This window comes from Muscardinus avellanarius (assembly GCF_963383645.1).
Source record: "Muscardinus avellanarius genome assembly, chromosome: 1".
NCBI classification, from domain to species: Eukaryota; Metazoa; Chordata; class Mammalia; order Rodentia; family Gliridae; genus Muscardinus; species Muscardinus avellanarius.
Window position 1 is genome coordinate 40,545,393 of NC_137786.1, and position 21,770 is coordinate 40,567,162.

General features: G+C 40.2%; 1 protein-coding gene across 1 annotated transcript in view; it reads right to left on the reverse strand.

Moving 5' to 3' along the window:
- The window catches only part of EMB (embigin), a gene marked incomplete at its 5' end in the record, with an annotated part of 41,164 nt that extends 31,189 nt beyond the window's left edge, over positions 1-9,975 (reverse strand). Inside the window, 2 exons of the mRNA XM_080702235.1 lie at positions 8,741-8,830; positions 9,918-9,975. Coding sequence (XP_080558361.1) covers positions 8,741-8,830; positions 9,918-9,975 — 148 coding nt within the window. The remainder of the gene's footprint in view (positions 1-8,740; positions 8,831-9,917) is intronic.
- Positions 9,976-21,770: the final 11,795 nt, after the last annotated feature.

A 21,770-nucleotide genomic window follows, 5' to 3' on the forward strand; every position in this document is an offset into this window, starting at 1 on the left:
TATGTCCATCCCCAAAATGCAAATCACAACAACAATCCTACAGCTTTTTACACTGGCTAGCAAAGACCAAAGAATCTGAGCTAAGCACAGGGGCACATGCTTATAATCTCAGGACCTGGGAGGCTGAGACAAGAGGACCAAAGGTTTGAGTCCAGCCTCAGCCACTTAGCAAGACTCTTAGCAACCTAGTGAGAGCCTTTTTTAAAACAAAACAAAACAAAAAATTAAAAAAGGCTGGAGGTGTAGCTCAAAGGTAGAATGGTTCTGGATTTAATCCCCAGTATCAATTTTTGTGTGTGGGGGGGTCTGGGGGTGGAACCCAGGGGCATTCAACCTCCGAGCTACACCCCCTGCCCTATTTTTTATTCTTTATTTTGAAACCGGGTCTCACTAAGTTGCTGAGGGCCTCACTAAGTAGCTGAGGCTGTCCGCGAACCGTGATCCTTTGGTCTCAGCCTCCCAAATGCTGGGATTGCAAGCGTGCACCACCACGCCCAGCCTAAATTTTTTTAAATTTTAAAAATAAAAAAGAGACTGTTCATAGTTTCTTTTCTACAGTGTGTGTGTGTGTGTGTGTGTGTGTGTGTCCATAGAAACTATATAGTATTGTTTTAGTATATGCTGTCATATGTACTATGTAGACTACTGTTTTTATAAAAAAGAGACTAATAGTAATAAGTGTCGATGAGGATGTAGGGAGGACTACGCTCAAATATGTGTGAGAAAGGAGCGAACTGTCCAGATATTTTGGAGGGCAATTTCTAAGTATCTATTAAAACAAAAATGCACATCATTTCTGACTTAGAAATTCTAGCCTCTGATATTTACCCTACCAGAACATTCAAAATTATACCCACATCTGTAGGGCTCTCACTGCTATACAATTTATAATGGAAAGAAATGTATATATAAGTAAACTGATTAAGAAAAATGTCTAAGTAAACTGGTATATTTATGCACATACAAGTGAAAGAAACAAGCTAGATTCATATCAGATATGGCTACATCTCCAAGAACTGATGGTGAAGGGAAAGAAGCAATTTTCAGACAACATAAAAGGACTTGTACCACCAATATTTAAAAAAAAAACACAAAGCTGTACTATATACTTTCCGTGGATAGATGCACGTACACACACACATATACAAACACACACACACACACACACACACACACACACACACAGAAGTCCCCTTATCTGTTATTTTGCTTTCAGTGGTTTCAGTTACCTATAATCAAACATAGTCTGAAAATATTAAATAAGGATTCCAAAAATAAACCATTCATAAACTGGATTCAAAATTCATCGAGCTGGATGCCATTCCGAGAAGTGTGATGACCCACTCCATCCCTATGATTCACTCCAGAGACATCAGTCACCCCTCGATTCAGTTTACCCACACTGTATGCACAACCTGCCCAGTGGTCTCTGAATAGCTGTGTTCATCATCAGATCAACTGTCACGCCTACTGTGGTACTTGTGCTGAGTAATCTTATTTCACTTTATGCTCCCAAAGGGCAAGAGTAGTGATGCTAACAATTTTGATTTCCCAGAGGGAGGCCATAAAGCACTTCTTTCATCATATCACCTCAACCCAAGAAGTACGATTACAGTAGAGCCAGGTATTTTGAGAGAGATGACATACACATAATTTTCATTAGGGCATGTTGTTATAATTGTTCTATTTTATTATTGTTGTTGCTCTCTTACTGTGCCTAACTTATGAGGTTTATAAAACACAGGGCAGTCATCTCTCATCATCATCCTGTGAGGGATTTTGTTCCAGGATTCCCTGCAGAAGCCAAAATCCCTTGCTCAAGGGAAAGATGCTCAAGCCCCTTATATAAAATGGCACACAATATACATGTATCCTCCCCTGTGTGCATGCATGTGTGTTGCTGGGGATTAAACCCAGGAGAATTCTACCTCTGACCTATACCCCCAGCCTTATTTTAGTTTTTATTTTGAAACAGGGTCTCACTAAGTTGCTAACAACCTCACTGAGTTGCTGAGACTGAAATCCTCTGTCTGAACCTGAAATCCTCTTGTCTCAGCTTCCCAAGTACTGAGATTACAGATGAGCAACATCACACCCAGCTCCAATAGACTTAAATAATCTCCAGACTATTTATAATACCCATTATAATGAAAATTGTATGTAAATATTTGTTGTTCTGTATTGTTTAGGGAATAATGACAAGAACAAAAAGCTGTACATGTTTTTCCTGAATATTTTCAATCCACACTTGATTGGATTTAGAACTCATGGACACAGAGGACTAAATGAATATACACAGTTCAGTATTATCTGTGGTTTCAGACATTCGCTGGGGTTTTGGAATGTGCTCCTCACTGATATTGGGGGGCTACTATATCTGTATGTATATAAAAACAGTAGTCTACATAGTACATATGACAGCATATATTAAAACAATACTATATAGTTTCTATGGAAACACACACACACACACACACACACACACACACACACCGTAGAAAAGAAGCTATGAACAGAAGTTATCAGTGGAAAGAAAGAGGGGGAGAAGTAGACAAAAGCTGTGGGCAGCAGAAGGGTTTTGGCTTTATAAATCAAGTTTATGATTTTATCTCCAGAAATTGTTTGATTATTTTTCTAACCTGTTTTGTCTTTCTTCTTATATACAATGTTCATGTCCCATGTTTCTCATATTTTTAAATCTTTCCCTTCCAGGTCCCTGCCCAATACTCTGCTATGTGACATTCTAGAGGCTCCTACATAATGCAAGCTAGGTAAATTTGCAACTTAAACCTCTTGGAGGACAGACCTGTGTCTTTGAATCCTAAGAGAAATCTTTGAGGTCTTTGGAAGGTTACGTTTACATTTTTTGTTATTAATATATTTAGTTGACAGTAATGGGCATCTTTTGTTTTTAATGCATAACAGAGTACAACAGAGAAGCCAACCTGGGCTGTCATTGATTCCTCCCACCTCCCGGCAGCTGCCCGGGTCAAACCTTTTGCTGTGTGTGCAGCTTAAGAAAGATTAGCTTTCTGAAGGGCTCCAGTGCCTCCGCCTCTCCTTGAATAGATTCAAGGCTTTGTTTTTTTATATCTCTAAGGCTCTTAAAACTCAAGTACCCTGGCTAAACACACAAGAAAACCTAACACAACATCCCAAGTTTGATGTTCTCATGACCAACTCTGGTCAGTGAAAACTGTCTTTGCTTCCTCAAGTATTTAGCTATATATTTAAGAGGATGTTTAATATGTTTTTGATATGCTTAGGTATGGCAGAAGGGTTTCTAGATGCTTTAATTTTCTAAAATGTGGAAATAATGCTTTGTGTGTGGAACTAGGGTTTGAACCCATGGGTATTATACCTCTGAGCTACACATCCAGACCTTTTTAGTTTTTACTTTGAAACAGAGTCTTGCTAAATTGATGAAGGCTCACTGAGTTATTGAGGCTAGATTGGAACCTGTAATCCTCCTTTCTCAGCCTTCCAAGTACTTCTGGGATTACGGGCATGTGCCACCACAACTGGCATGTTTTAATATTTTTTAAATGAACTCAATTTTACTTATATAGTTGAAAGTTAATAGAAAATAATTTATACATATCAGAGAAACATAAATAGTACTTCTCTATAGGAAGTACTTCTCTATATAAGGTATAATACCACTGAAGATATGATTTTGGACTTAATTCTCAAAGACCAGAGGGTTTGAACAAAAGCAGGCAAGAGGAAAGAGGCGGGAATACAACAGACCAGGATTGCTGTTCTTCTTATGTCCTGTGCCTGTTAGCCCCATCATTTGACTTCTCGATGAGATGTTTTATTAAATGTGAACAGCCCTGTGATTTGTAAATCATGAGTCTTCCCATGATGGAAGCATGGGGATCGTGCAGGATGCTGTGTTCTGGGTACTGGATGTCCCTTCAAAGGTTCATGTGTTGGTGTTTGGTACGGGGTGGCGATGCTGAGGTGAAAGGACCTCTCAGAGGCAGGGCCTGGTAGGAGGTCCTGCGGTGCCAGGGCCCTGACAAGCGATTAAGTCAGTCTGTCAGTCAGTCATTCTGTCTGTCTGTCTGTCTGTCTGTCTGTCTGTCTCTCTCTCTCTCTCTCTCTCTCTCTCTCCCCCCTTCCCTCTCTTCCTCCCTCCCTCTCTGGAACCTTCAGTTCTGGTAGAAGGTTTGTTATAAAAGGAGCAAGCCCAGCTCTCTGCCCCTGGATTGAGATGAGATGCTTCCTGTCATATGAGCATCACCACTCGCCATGGGGGCCTCCCTAGAGCCTGTGCCAGGTGTGTGGACCTTAAGCCAACAAAACCGTGAGCTAAATCAACCTCCTCTTTTGTAAGTACCCTGCTTTGGATATTTCTTTATAGGGACAAAAAGTTAATACACAGGGCTACCCTCTTGTGCGTGAGGAGCAGTGAGGGCAGATGGAACCATTCTGTCCATCTGATCTCATATCTAGAGGGTAAAGGCCAGGGCTGCTGTGAAGCATCCTGCAACGCCCCACACAGCCCACACAGTGCAGAATTATCCAGCCCCACACATCAGCATTCCTCCTGAGATGCCCGGGCGGAGGGCAGGAGTGCGGCAGCCGCTGCCACTTGAGCTGCTGTGGCACTCTCTTCTGTCTCCTCTTTCACCCTCTGTGAATGGCAGGACTTACATTTTCCTTCTCTGTACTTCAGCGGTCTTTACATCAGGTCTGATGACTACCTTTGAGAACATCATAAACATTTTGCACCTAACTGAAGGAGCTGTAGGATCGTTTTTTGCAGCAAAAGGTCTGGCCGTCAAATGCACAGAGCCTGGCTTCTTCCATCTTCTGAATCAACCAACCCGAGAGAGGCTGAGGGCTCCTAACCCAGACCCCTTGGCTGCCTGTGTCTCAGCAACACTGTTGTCTTTCCTTATCTTCACTGATCTCCTCCCACTTGGCATTATGCTTCATTTGCATATTTGCACTTCCAAGCCCTGTGCAAGCGGCCCCTTCCCTCCTGAGAACCCTGCCAGGCCAGCTGCTCACAGTGCAGCTCGGGAACTAGTGTTCCATTGGGTTACCAAGGCGAGAGCCCATGGCAACACCAACACGCTGGTCGAAAACCTGCCAGCCCATGTTTGGATTTTCATCATGTTGGTTAAACTATAACACACTATTGAGACCCTAAACACTATAATGTGGGAGAGAGAGAGAAAAAAAACACCGAAAGTGACAATATAGCAACATTCTCACTGTGATAATATAAGCAGTAACTTCCAAATACTGGCATTAGAAAATTTAGAGCCAAAAAACAGTTCAGTATCCCAAGGATCTGTTTTTAAAACCCAGTGATGGCAAAGGGCGATCTTTAAATACTAGTCAAGTCACTTACACTTTCACAAATTCATTATTCAGCACACACAGCTTCTATCACTAACCTACTTGGGGTTAAGTAAATTAAAATAGCATTATTTTCATAATTTTTAATGCATCGCTTCAAAACTAATATTAGTTTCTTTCAAGAGGCATAATTATTTTAAAAATGCTCTTTGTTTAAAAAATGAATAATATGGCATTAGGAAAAAATGCACAGAACAATGATTAATAGCAAAAACGCCAGCACCAGACTGCTTAGGTTCAAAACCGAACTTCGGCGTGGGACCTGTGATCTTGGTCAGTTCACTTAATAGCTTTGTGCTTGTCTTATCTCGTTTTCAAATTACAAATAAAATACTCAAACTCACCCAGTTGCTAAGAGGGTTAATTAAATTATATTTAGAAACCCATGCATGGTACACAGTAACAACCCATGAATTTGTTAAGTAAATAATTAGTAACATTTTTAAAGTATTAAATAAGTAAATAACTAGAATTTTATGAACAAAGGCCATGTTTTTCATTCTCCACAGGATGTTTCTTTGAACGTCTCAAACTCAAACAGAAAAAGGCGTTCCTTTATAGTGAGGAATAAGCAGGCTAGGAGGAATTTTTGAGGGAAACTGATCAAACAAAAGAGTACACACAAGCTGGGCGTGGTGGCGCAGGCTGGAATCCCAGTGCTTGCTGGGCTGAAACGGGATGTTTTGCATCCTCACTAAGAAAACGTATTTAACTGCAGCCAAGGTTGTCATTCTGATCTAAAATGTTTTTACTAACATCAGATTTGACTCTTCCTACAATAAACACTTCAGCCTAACAGGAAGACCAACTTTTAAAATGCCCAAAAGGCAATGCACCGATAAAAAATTTTTAAAAAAGAAGAAAAGAAAAATGAAAAAAAAAAATCAATAAAATGCCCAAAAAAGTGTTGTGGTATATGCCTATAATTCTAGTACTTGGGAGACTGAGACAGGAGAATTGTAGGTTTAAAATCAGCCTCAGCAATTTAGCAAGATTCTCAGTAACCTAGTGAGACTTTCAGCGATCTAGCAAGAACCTGTCTCAAGACAAAGGAAAAAAAAAAAAAGTAGAAAAGGCTGGGGGTGTAGCTGGAACATAGGATGCCCTGGACTTTCAATTCCCAGTAAAACACATACAACAGAGTGTACATAGATGGCATGATCCGATTGTATCACCAGTTGTCAGGACATTCTGCATTTTAGTGCTTGTTCAGGCTGGGGGCAAGCTGAAATTCAAGAATACAAGAAGAAGAAATGCCACAAGAAACTTTGGTAAAATCAAGGCTGCAAGAAAATAGTGGGCAACTGTGAGCAATAGTTTTTGTTTTTTCTTTTCAACAATAGGAACACTGGTTTTAATTGTATTATTAGAATAAAAGGGTAGCTAGGAATTAAACCCACTAAACAGGGTAAGCAAATAACCAGCCTAACATTAATTAAAAAGTCCATTTCCGTGTTAATGTGCATGTACAAAGACATCAAAATGAATCCCGCTATTATGTATAATTATAATACACCAATAAAAAATTTTAAAAGGCTATTTCCTGCTCTAAGCACAGGTTCTTTGCTTGCAGACTCAGAGTGCAGAGGGTAAGTGAAGGGTAGCTGTTTGCCCACACTACCAGAAGACACAGAATTTGCAAACTTATGGGTTTTTTTTTTTTTGTGGGGGGGGGTCTGTGTTGGTTTTTTTGTTTTGTTTTGTTTTTTGCAGTACTGGGGGTGGAACCCAGGGGCATTCTACCTCAGAGCCATATCCCCCAGCCCTATTTTTTATTCTTTATTTTGAAACAAGGTTTCACTGAGTTTCAAAGGCCTCACTAAGTAGCTGAGGCTGGCCTGAACCCCTGATCCTCCTGTTTCAGCCTCCCAAATTCTGGGATTGCAAGCTTACGCCACCACACCTGGCTGCAAACTTATGTTTTCACAAGAAATTCTCCTAAAGAAACATTTTATCTGAAGAAAGGAACCAACTAGAACATACAAAAAGAAGGAGGAGGAGGAGAAAGAGGAGGAGGAGGAGGAGGAGGAGGAGGAGGAGGAGGAAGAGGAGGAGGAGGAAGAGGAGGAGGAGGGGGAGGAGGGGGAGGAAGAGGAGGAGGAGGAAGAGGAGGAGGGGGAGGAGGGGGAGGAGAAGGAGAAGGAGGAGAAGAAAAGTAACATCACAGAGGGCTTTTTGTTTGTTTTTGTTTTGTTCTTTGTGTGTGTGTGTGTGTGTTTTTGATACTAGGGAAACCAGAGGCATTTTTGAACCCAGGGGCATTCTATCGCTGAGTTACACCCCCAGCCCTTTTTATTTTTTATTCTAAAACAAAGTCTTGCTAAATTGCTGAAGGTCTTCCTAAGTCGCTGAGGCTGGCCTCAAACTTTCTATTTTCCTGTCTCAGCCTCCGAAGTACTAGAAGGATTACAGGTGTGCCCCACTATACCTGGCTTTTAATTATTTTTTAAAGAATAAACCCCAAAAATCAGAATGGAGACATTTGGAAACAAGAACTATACAAAGCTACGAAAATGTTCTACCAAAAACTCAGTGAAAACATCCCACGAGCATCAAGCTAGAAAATACATGTAAACACACACACACACACACACACACACACACACACACACACATCTACCTTCCAATCATAAAAAACAGAAGTAGAGAAACAGTTTTTAAGAGCAGGAAATCATTGAATTCTGGACATATAAGTGGAAATTATGAGTTATTGGCTTAATAAACAGGTTCACCATATTTTAAATCATAATTATACTACTGTATTTGAACACTTATTAAAACAGACTATTCTTGCTCATTTAAAGAACTCTGCAATTCTACTTTTGAAGGACCGGCATCCAAAGCTGTGAAAGACAAAGCTGAGAAAGCAGAGCCGAGAATGATTCTGGAACTCGGTTCCCCATAACACTGTCACTGACTGATCTGACAGTCAGTCAGATCATTTCTCTAGTTAAATGGTATCGAGTAGAGACATGAAGTCTCTTTTCAAAATCAAGTGGTTTTAGTGGATGCACCAGCAGAAACAGATGGAAGCCTGAGAGTAGCTGCACACCAAAGTTCACCCACTGCCTTCCCAGTGTCCCTCTGCCTTGCTGTCTGCCTTCTTAGCCCTAGCAGGTCTGGCATGGCTCCCCACCATTGCCTCCACAATGTATCTGGATAAGCCATTGTGTTTTTGTAAACAGGGTCTCACTAAGTTGCTGAGAGCCTCACTAAGTAGCTGAGGCTGGCTTCGAACCTGTGTGATCCTCCTGTCTCAGCCTCCCAAGTGCTGGGATTACTAGTGTACGTCACCACGCCCGGCCTACTAAAATAAGTTTTAACTTATTTTGGCATTGTAGTATTTGAAAAAGGATATATTTACCAGTCAGTGATATGTTATGAATCTCCATAGAAAGGTTATAGTATTTTGTCGTCGTTTCTTCTGGGACTGGTGAACTTGTAAAAGGTGAATCTGAAAGAGAAAGAACATGAGATTGGACAGCCTTACCAGGCCTGGACGGCTACCTAAAACCAGCTCGAAACAGCTCAAATGCTCTTGCATACTACTCGTGAAAAATATAACTTTCAGGAATCTCTGAGTCTTATATGTTCCAAGGATATTCGGAAACGTATTGGGCAATGAAATGCAACCAAATTTCTGATTTTTTAAATATGTTCTTTATTTACCTAAAAGTTCCAAATGATTCATTACCATAACTGTTTTCTTTAAATAAAGCCTTCGTTTTTCTTGTTCTACAATTAGATTCCTTACAAAATATAAATGAATAGAAGACACTGAAGAATTAGATAAGATAACAGAAAAGGTAAAGATGGGAGGCTGCAGAGAGAGATGACAGGGGCAGAGGGAGCTGACCAAGGCAGGAGACCGCGCACGCGCAAGGCCGAGAAGCCCTGGCACTCACTGCAGGAACCAGAGCAGAAACAGCAGCTCAGTGAGCTGGGCCAGTATTTGTTTTCTAGCACTGGCTAAGGTGCAGCATGCCCTTCAGCAACCCACTTTCTCCTTTCCTGTAAACTCCTTTTGAAAATGATCACTGGAGAAACAAGGTTTCCACTTCCATCGAGCTCCCTGAAAAGTTCCTCTGTATCCCTCCTGCTCCTTTGACTTAAAGGCACCAGCGCTTTACCTTCAGGAAAATTTACCTGACTTCATCAAGCAAGTCAGAGTGAAAACAGCCTACTGAACTCTTGCCTGCATTCCACAATCTTCATTCAATTTAAATTAAATCTGACCCAACTTTGTTGAACTTTTAAAAAGTATTTAGAAAGTTATTTTTAGCACAAGATTAGATTTCTAGTCGTGTGTGTGTGTGTGTGTGTGTGTGTGCGCGCGCGCGCGCACGCGCGCGTTCACTACTAGGGATGGAATCCGAGGGCGTTCAATCTCTGAGCTATATATCCCGGCCCTATTTTATTTTTTAATTTTGAAACAAGGTCTTACTAAGTTGCTGAGGACCTCGCTAAATTGCCGAAGGCCACAAACCTTTGATCTTCCTATCTCAGCCTCCCAAGTTCCAGGATTGTAATTGAGTGTGTACCCGGGCGCCTGGCTCCTTTCCTTTCCTTAAAGGTATGAAAAGTGTTATCAAAGTTCATCCGCTTTGTTGCTTCAGTTTTACCTGTGACTTTTATAATATTATATAATAAAAGCATGCAGCTAGCAGAACCTAGCTCTCTAATATGCTGTTTCTAAGGTTTAATCACCTCTAATACAGCTTTAGAAGCTGGAATGCACACTCTCATAACATAATCTTTAATAAAAAACTTAAATCACTGTATTCTCTGGCAGTGATTATATAGAAAAATATGTTATGACTTTCTCATGGGACTATCAGGAATAGAAAATTTTTGCTCTTTACCCAATATTCATTCATTCACATTTATATTTATATCCTCTCTCTCTTAACACACACACGCACACTCTCTCTCTGTCACACACATTCACACACACACACACACACACAATCAACATTCTTTTCCTAATGAAATTCCTTTATTTTTTTTACATCCAGGACATAACTCACTTACAGGCTAATTAGAGAAAGCATATCTTAAGGAAATCAAGGCAGATGCTGCTTGCTCATGGACGATGAGCCAGGAGAGGGTGAAGGGGAAAGAAAGAGCTGCGCTGTACATTATCTGGTCTGCAAGGTTTGCAAAAACGTAAGCTTTGCTATTTTGGCTTCTTCACAAGGGAGCCCTCCTTTCTTGGCCAGCCTACTACAGAACAGACTGCAATTAGGAGGATTCTCACCAAAATCCTTTCTTGAAACAAGCCCTTTTGAGATTGTCCAACATCAAATTATTATTATTCTCATTACCAGTGACAAGAAGAGAAGGACATAAGCTTAAGAATGCTACCATTCTTACTCCTATTTCCTTAAAACAGGTGAATATACGGAGAAACTTATTTGCATTTGGTGCTGATGAGAAGAAATTGGGTAAACTTGGTCAATAAACGTTTATGAGGAGCATTTCCAGTAGCGGTGTGGGCTACAATTTAAGACTGAATCATTACAATTTCAGAGTCAGGGTCCGTGGTGGTGTTGAGTGTGGTTCTCCTGTGCTGTCAACAGATGAGTGAGAGTTGTGCCTGGCTCTGGAGGTGGGCAGAGGTCAAGGGAACGCCCAAGAGATGAGCTGAGGCTGGGCTGTCTTCCTTTTCCCATCATGAGGACCCACTGTAGAAGAAGCCATTTAGAATCTACATTAGAACAAAGGGGTCTATGCATAGCTTGAGCAAGAATCTCAGCTTAGAGCAGTGGAAAAAATAAGAGAGGAAAATGAAACACTTCAGGGAGAGTTCCAAAGTATACTAGCTATTTGGGCCATTTCCAGGTGCCATTTCTTTTCTTTTCTTTTCTTTTCTTTTCTTTTTTTTTTTTTTTTTTGCGGTACTGGGGATGGAACTCAGGGGCATTCTACCTCCAAGCTACACCACCAGCCCTAATTTTTATTCTTTATTTTGAAACGGTCTCACCTGAGTTGCCACGGGTCTCACTGAGTAACTGAGGATGGCCGCGAAACAAGATCCTCCTGTCTTAGCCTCCCAAATGCTGGGAGTACAAATGTATGCCACCAAGTCCGGCTCGTATACAAATATTCATTCACTCATTCATCCATTTATTTGTTTATTTTGTGGTACTACAGATGCAACTCAGGGGCCTTCTACCTCCAAGCTACGCCTCCAGCCCTATTTTTTTTTATCCTTTATTTTGAAAAGGGTCTCCCTAAATTGCAGAGCGCCTCACTGAGTAGCTGAGGCTGGCTATGAACCCATGATCCTCCTGTCTCAGCCTCCCAAGTACTAGGATTACAATCATGAGCCACCAGGCCTGGCTGCCATTTTATATATTAAAAGTACAAGATCCATAAACCAGACACCACGCACACCCTGACTTCATATTTCTTTTGAAAAACCAATCTCCATCAGGTTCGGGTTTCTACTAAACAAGCCCTCAGTGCAAAAGAACATGTAGAGGAATCAGAGTTATTTGCTCTCCCTTGAAGAGGCATTACACATGAATACCTTGAGCAGGGCAGGAAGCTTCGGGAGAGTAAAAGCCAGAGCTCTCTGTTTGGACAAGATTTTTTTTTTTTTTGTAATAAAAAAAAAGTGAGAATGTAAATCTTCTTGCTCTCAGTAGGAGGACAGCTGGCAGTGGGCTGATTCAGCTAGCATTGGTATGTAGAAGAAATTGGCAGGACATTCAGGCAGATGTGGTTTGAATATTCCCCTGAAAGGATTAGGCTGAGTCACACACACACACACACACACACACACACACACACACACAGGAGTATAAAATGGTGTGGCAGGCCAGTGACTGGTTACTTGGGGTTTCACAATGTGGCACACACAATTCTGTGATTCAGTGTGCCTCCGCCGTAAAGCTCATTTCATAGGTGAAAGGGGGAAGAGCAAAACAGTTGTATGAATATTGAGTGCTGGTGCCAAGATCATAACACAAAGCCCTCAAGTTATCTTAAGAGCCTTTTCTTAAGCAGTGCTGGAAATTCTCCACCTCACAGTCTTTTACAGGTAATGGCAAAAACACCAACCTGAAAGACTAATATCTAATTGCCATTGTAGAAAGTTAGAGTTCTTTTCCCCTCCTTCTGCAGAGGAGATTAGGGCATGAGAGCACTATATCAAAGAACTGAGTAAAGTCCTAAGTTTTACATGTTATTACTTTATGTGAAAGAGCAAAATGGTCTTATATTTTTCATATATTGCACTTCTAGTAGACAATGCTAGAGAGTCCTATAATTTATGTTATTAAACCAGGTATAGTGGTACATACCTATAATCCTAATACTTGAGGAGAGAGAAAGGAGGATCACAGGTTCAAGGTCAGTGCACAGTAACTTAATGAGACTGTTTCAAAATAAAAAGAGCTAGGAGTGGAGTTGAGGGCATTATGAGGGTTCCTTCCTCAGTACCCCCCACATGAACACACAAACACACATGCACTCAAATAATAATCCATGCTGTTATCATTTCAAATGAATGAATGTACTATACGATCTACCAAAAATATCAAGATGGCATTTTCACAAATTTAATTTTAGGGCTTTATTTAATTGAAGCAAACTGGGAAGAAAAATAAAAGAATAAGAAACTATAAACACTAGAAAACTACATTGAGATTTGCTTTTATTTAACTTATGAAATTCAAGTGCATCTCCTCTAAGAAAAAATATTCCCTTTGATACTCCCAAATCTCTTCACTACATTTTAATATTCTGGAAGACTTTAGACTTCATCTATATAATGGTATAAGGTGGAGTTAGAGGTGGAGCTCAGTAGTAGATTACATGCTTAATAATGTTAAGACCATGGATTTGATCTCCAGCAAAACACACACACACACACACACACACACACACACACACGGTTTTTGTTAAAATAAACATAATATTCTTTATATCTCATTTATGTATTGATTACTATCTTTATATAATTTGATTATTTTAATAAATCTCCATTTTCAATATTCTGGTATACAGCAACATATATGTACAATCCAATTACAAACACAACCACAACTTAGAAATAAATAATATAAGGCCAGGCATGGTGGTGCATGCTTGTAATCCGAGCGCTTGGGAGGCGGAGACAGGAGGATCACACAGGTTCGAAGCCAGCCGCGCTGGTTTAAGAGACCCTGTTTCCAAAAATAAAAACGTATAAAATAGGTCTGGGAGTGTAGCCCGGAGGTAGAATGGCTTCCAGGAACCCCAGTACCACAGAGAGAGAGAGAGAGAGAGAGAGAGAGAGAGAGAGAGAGAGAGAGAGAGAGAGAGAGAGAAGAGAGAATAAGAGAGAGAGAAATAAAATAAGTCGGGCATCGTGGCACATGCTTGTAATCCCAGCACTTGGGAGACTGAGACAGGAGGATCGCAATTTAGTGAGACGCTGTTTCCAAATAAATATATAAAATAGGAGGTCTGGGAATATAGCCCAGAGGTAGAAAAGCCCCAGAGGTAGAAAAGCCCCTGGTACCAAAAAAAAAAAAAAAAAAAAAAAAAATATATATATATATATATATATATATATATATATATATATTAAATAAAACAGGAGCTTAGAAATCAGAATATGTTTTTTCAGGAAAACAATATTACATTTAACCATAAGATCCCATGTCAAATGCTAAAAGCAATTAAGAAGCCATGATATAGCTAAACTACATCTTTAAAAATACAATTAAAAAGTAAAGCCAGGCATGGTGACACACACTTGTAATCCCAGCATTCAGGAGGCTGAGACCAGAGGATCACAGTTCATGGAGAACCGCAGCTACTTAGCGAGGCCCTTTGCAACTCAATGAGACCCTGTTTCAAAAATTAAGACTAAAAAATAGGACTAGGGGGTGTATCTAGGAGGTAGAATGCCCCCAGGTTCCATCCCCAGTACCACAAGAAAGGAAAATATTGTTTATAAACAATGTACTTAAGAGTTATTTTTCTGGGCCTTAGAAATAAAGCATTCCTTTTCCCTGTCTCTAACTGTACTAGTAGAAAGAAAAGTCCTGGATTACACTACAGAGGCAGTTTGTCAAGAAAAGAAGTAAAGAAAAAAAAGTCAAGGAAATACAAGTAAGTCATCTTGATGGGGCCACTTATAAATCAGCCTTTTTAATTCAGAGACAGGTACTAGTCCAGATCATTAACCTGTGTACTTTAACACAGCATTATAAAATATTCCACATTAAGATCCTCCGTAACAGAGCATTATCCAGCCCAAAAATGACAGTGATTCTAAGGTTGAGAAACCTTGATTTGTGTGTGTGTGTGTGTGTGTGTGTGTGTGTGTGTGTGTGTGTGCGCGCGCATGCGTGTGTGTGTGCGCGTGTGTGTGTGTGCGTGTGTGTGTGTGTGTGTGTGTGTGTTATTCTATCCAGGGGCATTCTACCTCTCTGAGCTACACTCCCAGCCCTATTTTTTATTCTTTATTTTGAAACAGGGTCTTAAAAAGTTCCTGAGGGACTCACTATAATATCAACCAAGCTAAGGCTGGCTGAGAACCTGCAACCCTCCTTTCTCAGCCTTCCAAGTACTGGGATTACAAGAATGTGCCCCCACACCAACAGAAACCTTGGTTTGAGTACATATCTCTTCAACTCTGATCCTCAACATCATGATTTTTAAATCTTTTTTTTTTATTTATTGCTACTGGGATTGAATCCAGGGACATTCTACTTCCAAGTTACATCCCTATCCCTTTTTATTGTTGGCTTCAAAACGGGTTATTGCTAAGTTGCTGAGGCTAGTACCTGAGATCCTCCTGTCTCCGCCTCCCAAGTACTGGGATTAGAGGCATACACCATCATACCCAACAAACATAATAATTTTAATAATGTTTAAAAGATCTTGTCACCCTATGGTCCTGTTCTACATAGGTTAAGTGCAAATATTTTAAAGCATGAACTGATTTTGACACTCTTCTCTGACAACCAACACCTTTCTGCCAAGGACCTATTTTGAGGACCTTTTAGGAATAAAAAATTTATGCTGGATGGAACCCTGAAATGAAAGGCAGGAAACCAGTTAGAGTTCTTAGCCAGCTCACCGCTCTTGGCTAAGTCACAAAAGCACTTTGGGCTTCAAGATCAAACAAAACCCCTCAGAGTCTCAGAACTGTGTAGGTATAAGGACATAAAAGAGATCTTGCCTTGGGATTAGAGATACATTTATTATGATAACCTGAAAAACTTTAAAAATACCAGGAAAAAATGTTTTCAATTAAAAGAATAACATCATTTTAAAGATAACATCTGCTATTTTCTATACTAATATTTCTAGGATATTTTGTTATGTTTGAACAGTAATGAGGTCTTAGGAGTAGAGTTTATTTTTAACAAAATATTGTAAGGGATTTTTCTTCCTTCTGTGTCAGTACCTAAATTGTTTGGGTTTTTTTTTTTTTTGGGGGGGGGTCATTAGTTTTTGTGTGTGTGGTACTGGGGATGGAACCCAGGGCCCTTCTACCTCCAGGCTATACTCCCAGATATATTTTATATTTTATTGGAAACAAGTTCTCACTAAACTGCTGAGAGCCTCACTAAGTTGCTGAGACACTGCATTGAACCTGTGCGAACCTCCTGTTTCAGCCTCCCAAGTACTGGGATTACAAGTGTGTACCACCACGCCCAGCTTCCTAAACTGTTTAATCCTAAAGCTCACCTTATTGTGTAAAATGTATGAGACCAACAAAACAAATTAGTTTCAAAAGATTACAATCTAGGACAAACAGCCTCAGCCTATACAATCTGTTCCTGTTTAAGGATATACTTCTTTGAAAAATGGTATCAAAGAACTTTAACAGAAGACCATTTCCCAATGATTGTTTTAGTTTAATGCCTATGTTAGATCAAGCTTTCTCAGGAAGAGTTGAACTAATTCTTTTTCTCTTCAAACAGAATAGTAAATAAACAGAAAGGTTTAAACCGTAAACAGCAAATAAACAGAAAAGTTTCAAGGACAGAACATTTTCTTCCTGAACCATGTGAGAGTTCAGTTGCTGAGCTGATCCCCCATGCCCCATTAAGACATTGCTGTGTATTTCCTACAAAACCAATGCCCCGTTATCCCAATGCTGCACTAAAATCGAGACACTGACATTTACGCATTGCTAGCTTATCCCCTTAGCCCAGAGTCAAGTCTCCCTACAATCTACTTTTAAGCCAAGGTCCAGCTCAGGAACACACGCTCCTATTAGCTGCCCTGTCGACCTAGTCTCCTTCACTCTAGAACAGCTCTAGTCTAGCCTGATTTTTGTGACTTTGGCACTTAACAAAAATACAAGCAGAGTTCTGCTATAATATGATTAAATTCAAGGAAGGCCCTTTGGCAGAAGTATTGGAAGTAACGCTGTGTTTTTCTTGTGATACCTGTTAAGTTGGGTCCTGCACTCATGTGACTTTGTGTCACATGACCTCTGCAGGGCAAGGGAGGGGCTGAAACCCCCACGAGAATTGGGCGTTCCCGCGAGTAAACCCTCATCTCGCGAGATGCATACCTTGAAAAGGAGAGCCCGCGTCCTCAAGCTTCGGACAGGCGCGTGGGCCCCATGGTGCCTCGCCCTGATCCCCGGGAGAGCCGTGCCATTAAAACTTTACATGCCACGTGTACCGGACCTCTCTCGTGTTTTTCACACTCCGCCGTACTCACTTATTTTTATTTTACTCGCATTTAATTTTTTATTTTACTTATCAATACCCTATCAGACGGTGGGGGCTTTGTTTTTTGTTTTTTTTTTTTTTTCACCTCCACTGATTATTTTTATTTCAATCATTTGTTTGAGGTGGTATTTTCCAACCTTCACCATGAAGTTGTCGTTTTCTCCCTTTGTAGAGAATTCTGTGGGAAGTTAGTTTGAAACTCTAGATAATACTCTGTGCCTCATCAAATTCCCCACTGACTCATTAAATTAATTTATATCAGTATGTATTTATAAATTTCCATACCATGCAGTGGGTTAGTATCTATTAGTATCATTTTGATGCTAAATTTGCTCTAGATTTGTCCAGGGAGAATCCTTGCTGGCTTCTATACCTCTTTGACACGACTCATCATTCTTTGAACACTGTTCTCTGTCATGAGATATTTTCGGTTTACATTTTTTCAACCCCAGCCTTGAAATGTGCAATCTCTTCAAGAAGCCCTGATTATTATTAATAAAGGATGAGCCAGGCATGGTCGAACACACCTGTAATCCCAGTATTTGGGAAGCTGAGACAGTAGGATCTCAGGTTCAAGACCATTCCCAGCAACTTAGCAACACTCTCAGCAACTAGAGAGATCATGTTTAAAAATAATAAAAAGGGCCGGGCATGGTGGTGCACGCTTGAAATCCCCGCGCTTGGGAGGCAGAGACAGGAGGGCAGGTTTGAAGCTTGCCCCGCTGGCTTAGGAGACCCTGTTTCCAAATAAAAATATAAAAAATAGGTGTCTAGGAGTATATCCCGGAGGTAGAAGGGTTTCTAGGAACTCCAGTACCACAAAAAAGAAAATAATAATAATAATAATAATAATAACAACAACAACAACAACAATAATAAGGACTGGGGGTGTAGCTCAAAGGTAGAATGCCCCTGGGTTCAATCTTCAGTAGCATGAAAAAGAAAAAAGAAACATGTTTGAATCCAAGATTTGGGTGCTAAGTATACTTAACGCTTGGGAGATCACTGTTCCATCTCAGTGGACAGAGCTAAAATACACATATGCCTACTCATACATGCAATGTATATGCATATGTAATGTGTACAATGTGTATATAATATACATGGCATAGATATGCATTATATATGTATGTTTAAAAATACACACATTAAAATAGGTGGATGGAGAGAGAAATTTAAAGTCAGTGAATTCACAGTGATCCTCCCCACAGCAACCCCAAACCACAGGGCTCATTCTACTTTTTCCTCTGTCTTTGTTTCCTTCTTCTCTAGTGAAAACCTGGGTCCTATTATCCTTGACATATTTACTTATCTGATCAGGGCCCCTCCTCCCTCCTCCACCACACCTGTCCCCAGAGAGCTATATCCCTCGCCCACTCAGGTAGTTTTACCTCCATGCTGTAATGGAGATCAGATAGCGCATGTATCTAACCTAGCTGCTCCTGCTTAGGAACCCATGTCACCTTGCTCAGCTCCGAAGCCCTGAACTGGGGCACCCCTCTGCAGAAGCACCCTCTTCACTCAGGCCTAATACTCCACCAGGTTGCCCTCCTACCTGGGTGCCACCCTTGAAAGGATCTAGAAAGAGAAAGAGTCTGTCAAACTGGTTCTTAACAAGTAGCCATATAATGTAATTTTAATTATGGTAAGTTAGGGTAAAATTTTTGAGTATTGAAAATATCTCTTTTAGAAGTAGTATTACAGTAAAATGTTCCTTTGAACAGTTTAAATGCCTTTGGAAGTAAAAACTAGCCAGGTATGGTAGTACACGCTTATAACCTCAGTACTTGGAAGCCTGAGACAGGAGGATCACAGGTTTGAAGCCAGCCTCAGCAACTTTGCAAGATTCTGTTTCAAAATATATAATGAAAATGGCTAGGGGTGTATCTTGGAGGCAAATACCCCTGGTATTTAGTCCCCAGTACTAAAAAATAAGTAAAAACTACTAGCATTTCCTACTAAGACACAGACTAAGACAACATCAAACAAATGCAAGCACTCAAATAAAATTCATTTCAACACATATTTACTACTAGGTGGTTTCTGAGGGAGGCAGGGCTAATATGGAACAGAACTGACCAAGAAAACACGTGAGCCACGTCCTCCAAAAGCTAATATGCTCATTTTACATGATTCCATTGCAAATATTTGTAAGAAAAAAAAAAACATGAACTATCCCCCCCAATTTGTTCCATGCAATAGTAACAATGATGTTGAAATACTCCCACCCACTTATTAGTATTTCTCTTTTACAAAGGTATTTTACATTTCTTATTTAATTGAAAACTTTAAGAGTCAAGGTGAGTCCTATCCCTAACCTTTCCAGGACTCAAACAGTCAGCATATCCTTTCATTCACAGCAAACATTTAGAGTGACACACTGGTACCTGTGGTCCTGACTGTTCACAGGCATAATCAGTGACATCAGAAAGAAAAGTGAGTGGGCACTGTGTGGAAGAAAACAGGTTTAGTTTTGTTTTGTTATTTCGTTGGAGGCAAGGGAGTTACTGGGGACAGAACCTGGGGGCATTCTACCTCCAAACTACACCCCCAGCCTGGTTATATTCTTTTATTTTGAAACAGGGTCTCACTAAGTTGCAGCAGATATCACTAAGTTGCTGAAGCTGGCTACTAAGCTGTGATCCTCCTGTCTCAGCCTCCCAAGTACTGGAATTATGAGCGTGCACCACCATGCCCGGCAAAAAACAGGTTTTAGAGTAGAATTCACCAATGCTAAATTTCCTCCTGTACTGTTAACCAGATATGCATACTTTAGAAATTACTTAACCTAAAAGCCCCAATTTCCTCATTTGAAAGCCAGAGATAATAAAAGCTAACTCATCAGGCTTTAAATTGCATAGCGTAGTAGCTAACACACAATTGTTATACACTAAAAATGACAATTGAGAAACATTTTGTTGTTGAAATCTGCCCTGAATGTTGGTCTGTAGTCCCAGGTACTGGGGAGGCTGAGGTAGGAGCACTGCTCAAGTATGCAATTTCGAGATCAGACTGGGCAACATAGCAAGATCCTATCTCCAAATTAAAATAAATAAATAAAAGATTGCCCCAAAGTCTTAGTTTAGCAGGACATTTGCTGCCAACTAGTTCAAAGCATCTACATAAAAAATATCCAGGAAACCTTGCAATATACTTTAGCAAAAAAATAAACAGAATCTCACAGAAATCAATATTGAATCTAGAAAAGTTTTGGTTGCCAGACCATTTTTAATTCTACCTTAAAAGTAGGTAAGAATTCCATGCCTTTTATACATTTTATTATTCCATAATTTAAGTGGAGCCAAAAGGACAGAACTTACATATATTCCCTCCCCCATTTGTCTCATTTATTTACACTTCATTTATGCTTCCACTTACTTTCAAGCTGCCCCTACCCTTTAGAAGCCTGCTCTGGATATCAACTTAAACCTGATATTAAGGGGAAAAGTATCAAACAGTGTGCTCTCTAGGTGATATTATTTTCAAGCAGTGGTTTTTAATCTGCTTAGAATCACATGGTTAGAATCATATGGGGAATTTTTAAAGCTACTGTGTTCAGGCTGAATCCCAGATGAAATGAATTAGAGTTTGTGTGGACAGAATCCACGTATCAATATTTTTAAAATGTATGTGTGTGTGTGTGTGTGTGTGTGTGTGTGTGTGTGTACCAGGGATTGAGATAAGTGGTGTTCTGCCTCTAGAATACATTCCCACCTCACCTCTATTTGACTTTTTTTTTTTTTTTTTTTCGGTACTAGGGATTGAAACCAGAGGCATTCTACCTCTGAGCTATACCCACAGCCCTATTTTTAATTCTTTATTTTGAAACAGTTTTTCTAACTTGTGGAGGACCTCACTAAGTAGCTGAGGCTGGCTACAAACCTATGATCCTCTGGTTTCAGCCTCCCAAGGAATGGGATTATAAGCGTGTGCCAACATGCCTGGCTGATTTTTTATTTTAAAGCAGGGACTTGCTAAATTACAGGGACTGGCCACTTGTGGCCCTCCTAATCTAGCCTTTCAAGTACTGGGATTATAGGCATGGGCTATTGCACCTGGCTTGGGTACCAGTATATATAATTATTTGGGGGGAGGGGTATTGGGGATTGAACCCAGAGGCATTCTACCTTCAAGCTACACCAGCCAGATTTAATTTCTTATTTGGAAACAGGGTCTTGTTAGGTTTCTAAGAACCTCATTAAGTTGCTGAGACTATTTTGAACCTGCAATCCTTCTGTCTCAGCCTCTCAAGGACTGAAAATACAGGCATGCACCACCACATCCAGCTCAGGTAGCAGTATTTTTAAAGCTCTTTGGTAATTCTGACATATTGCCAAATAGAAAACCAAATTTTTAGAACTAATGCAGAATTTGCTGGTTTCAAAACTACCATTCTAGGGCTGGGTGTATAGCTCAGTGGTAATGCTTGGGTTGTGTGTTCTAGGCTCTGGGTTCCATCCCCAGAACTGAAAAGGAAAAAAAAAAAAATGAGAGATTGAGGAAAGGGAAGAAGGGAGGAAGGGTATTACAAAGTGAATCATGGGTGACTCATAGTAGCTAGAAGAAGCAGGGATGCCCAGAAAAGGGGGAAAGTCCTGGACAATTCTTTATAAGTAATATGATGGAAAAGAGTTTTGGAGTAAGAAAACTTAGAGACTGAAGCAACCCCAAAGTTTTTGTCCAAACTGTTAATTAGATTTTTAA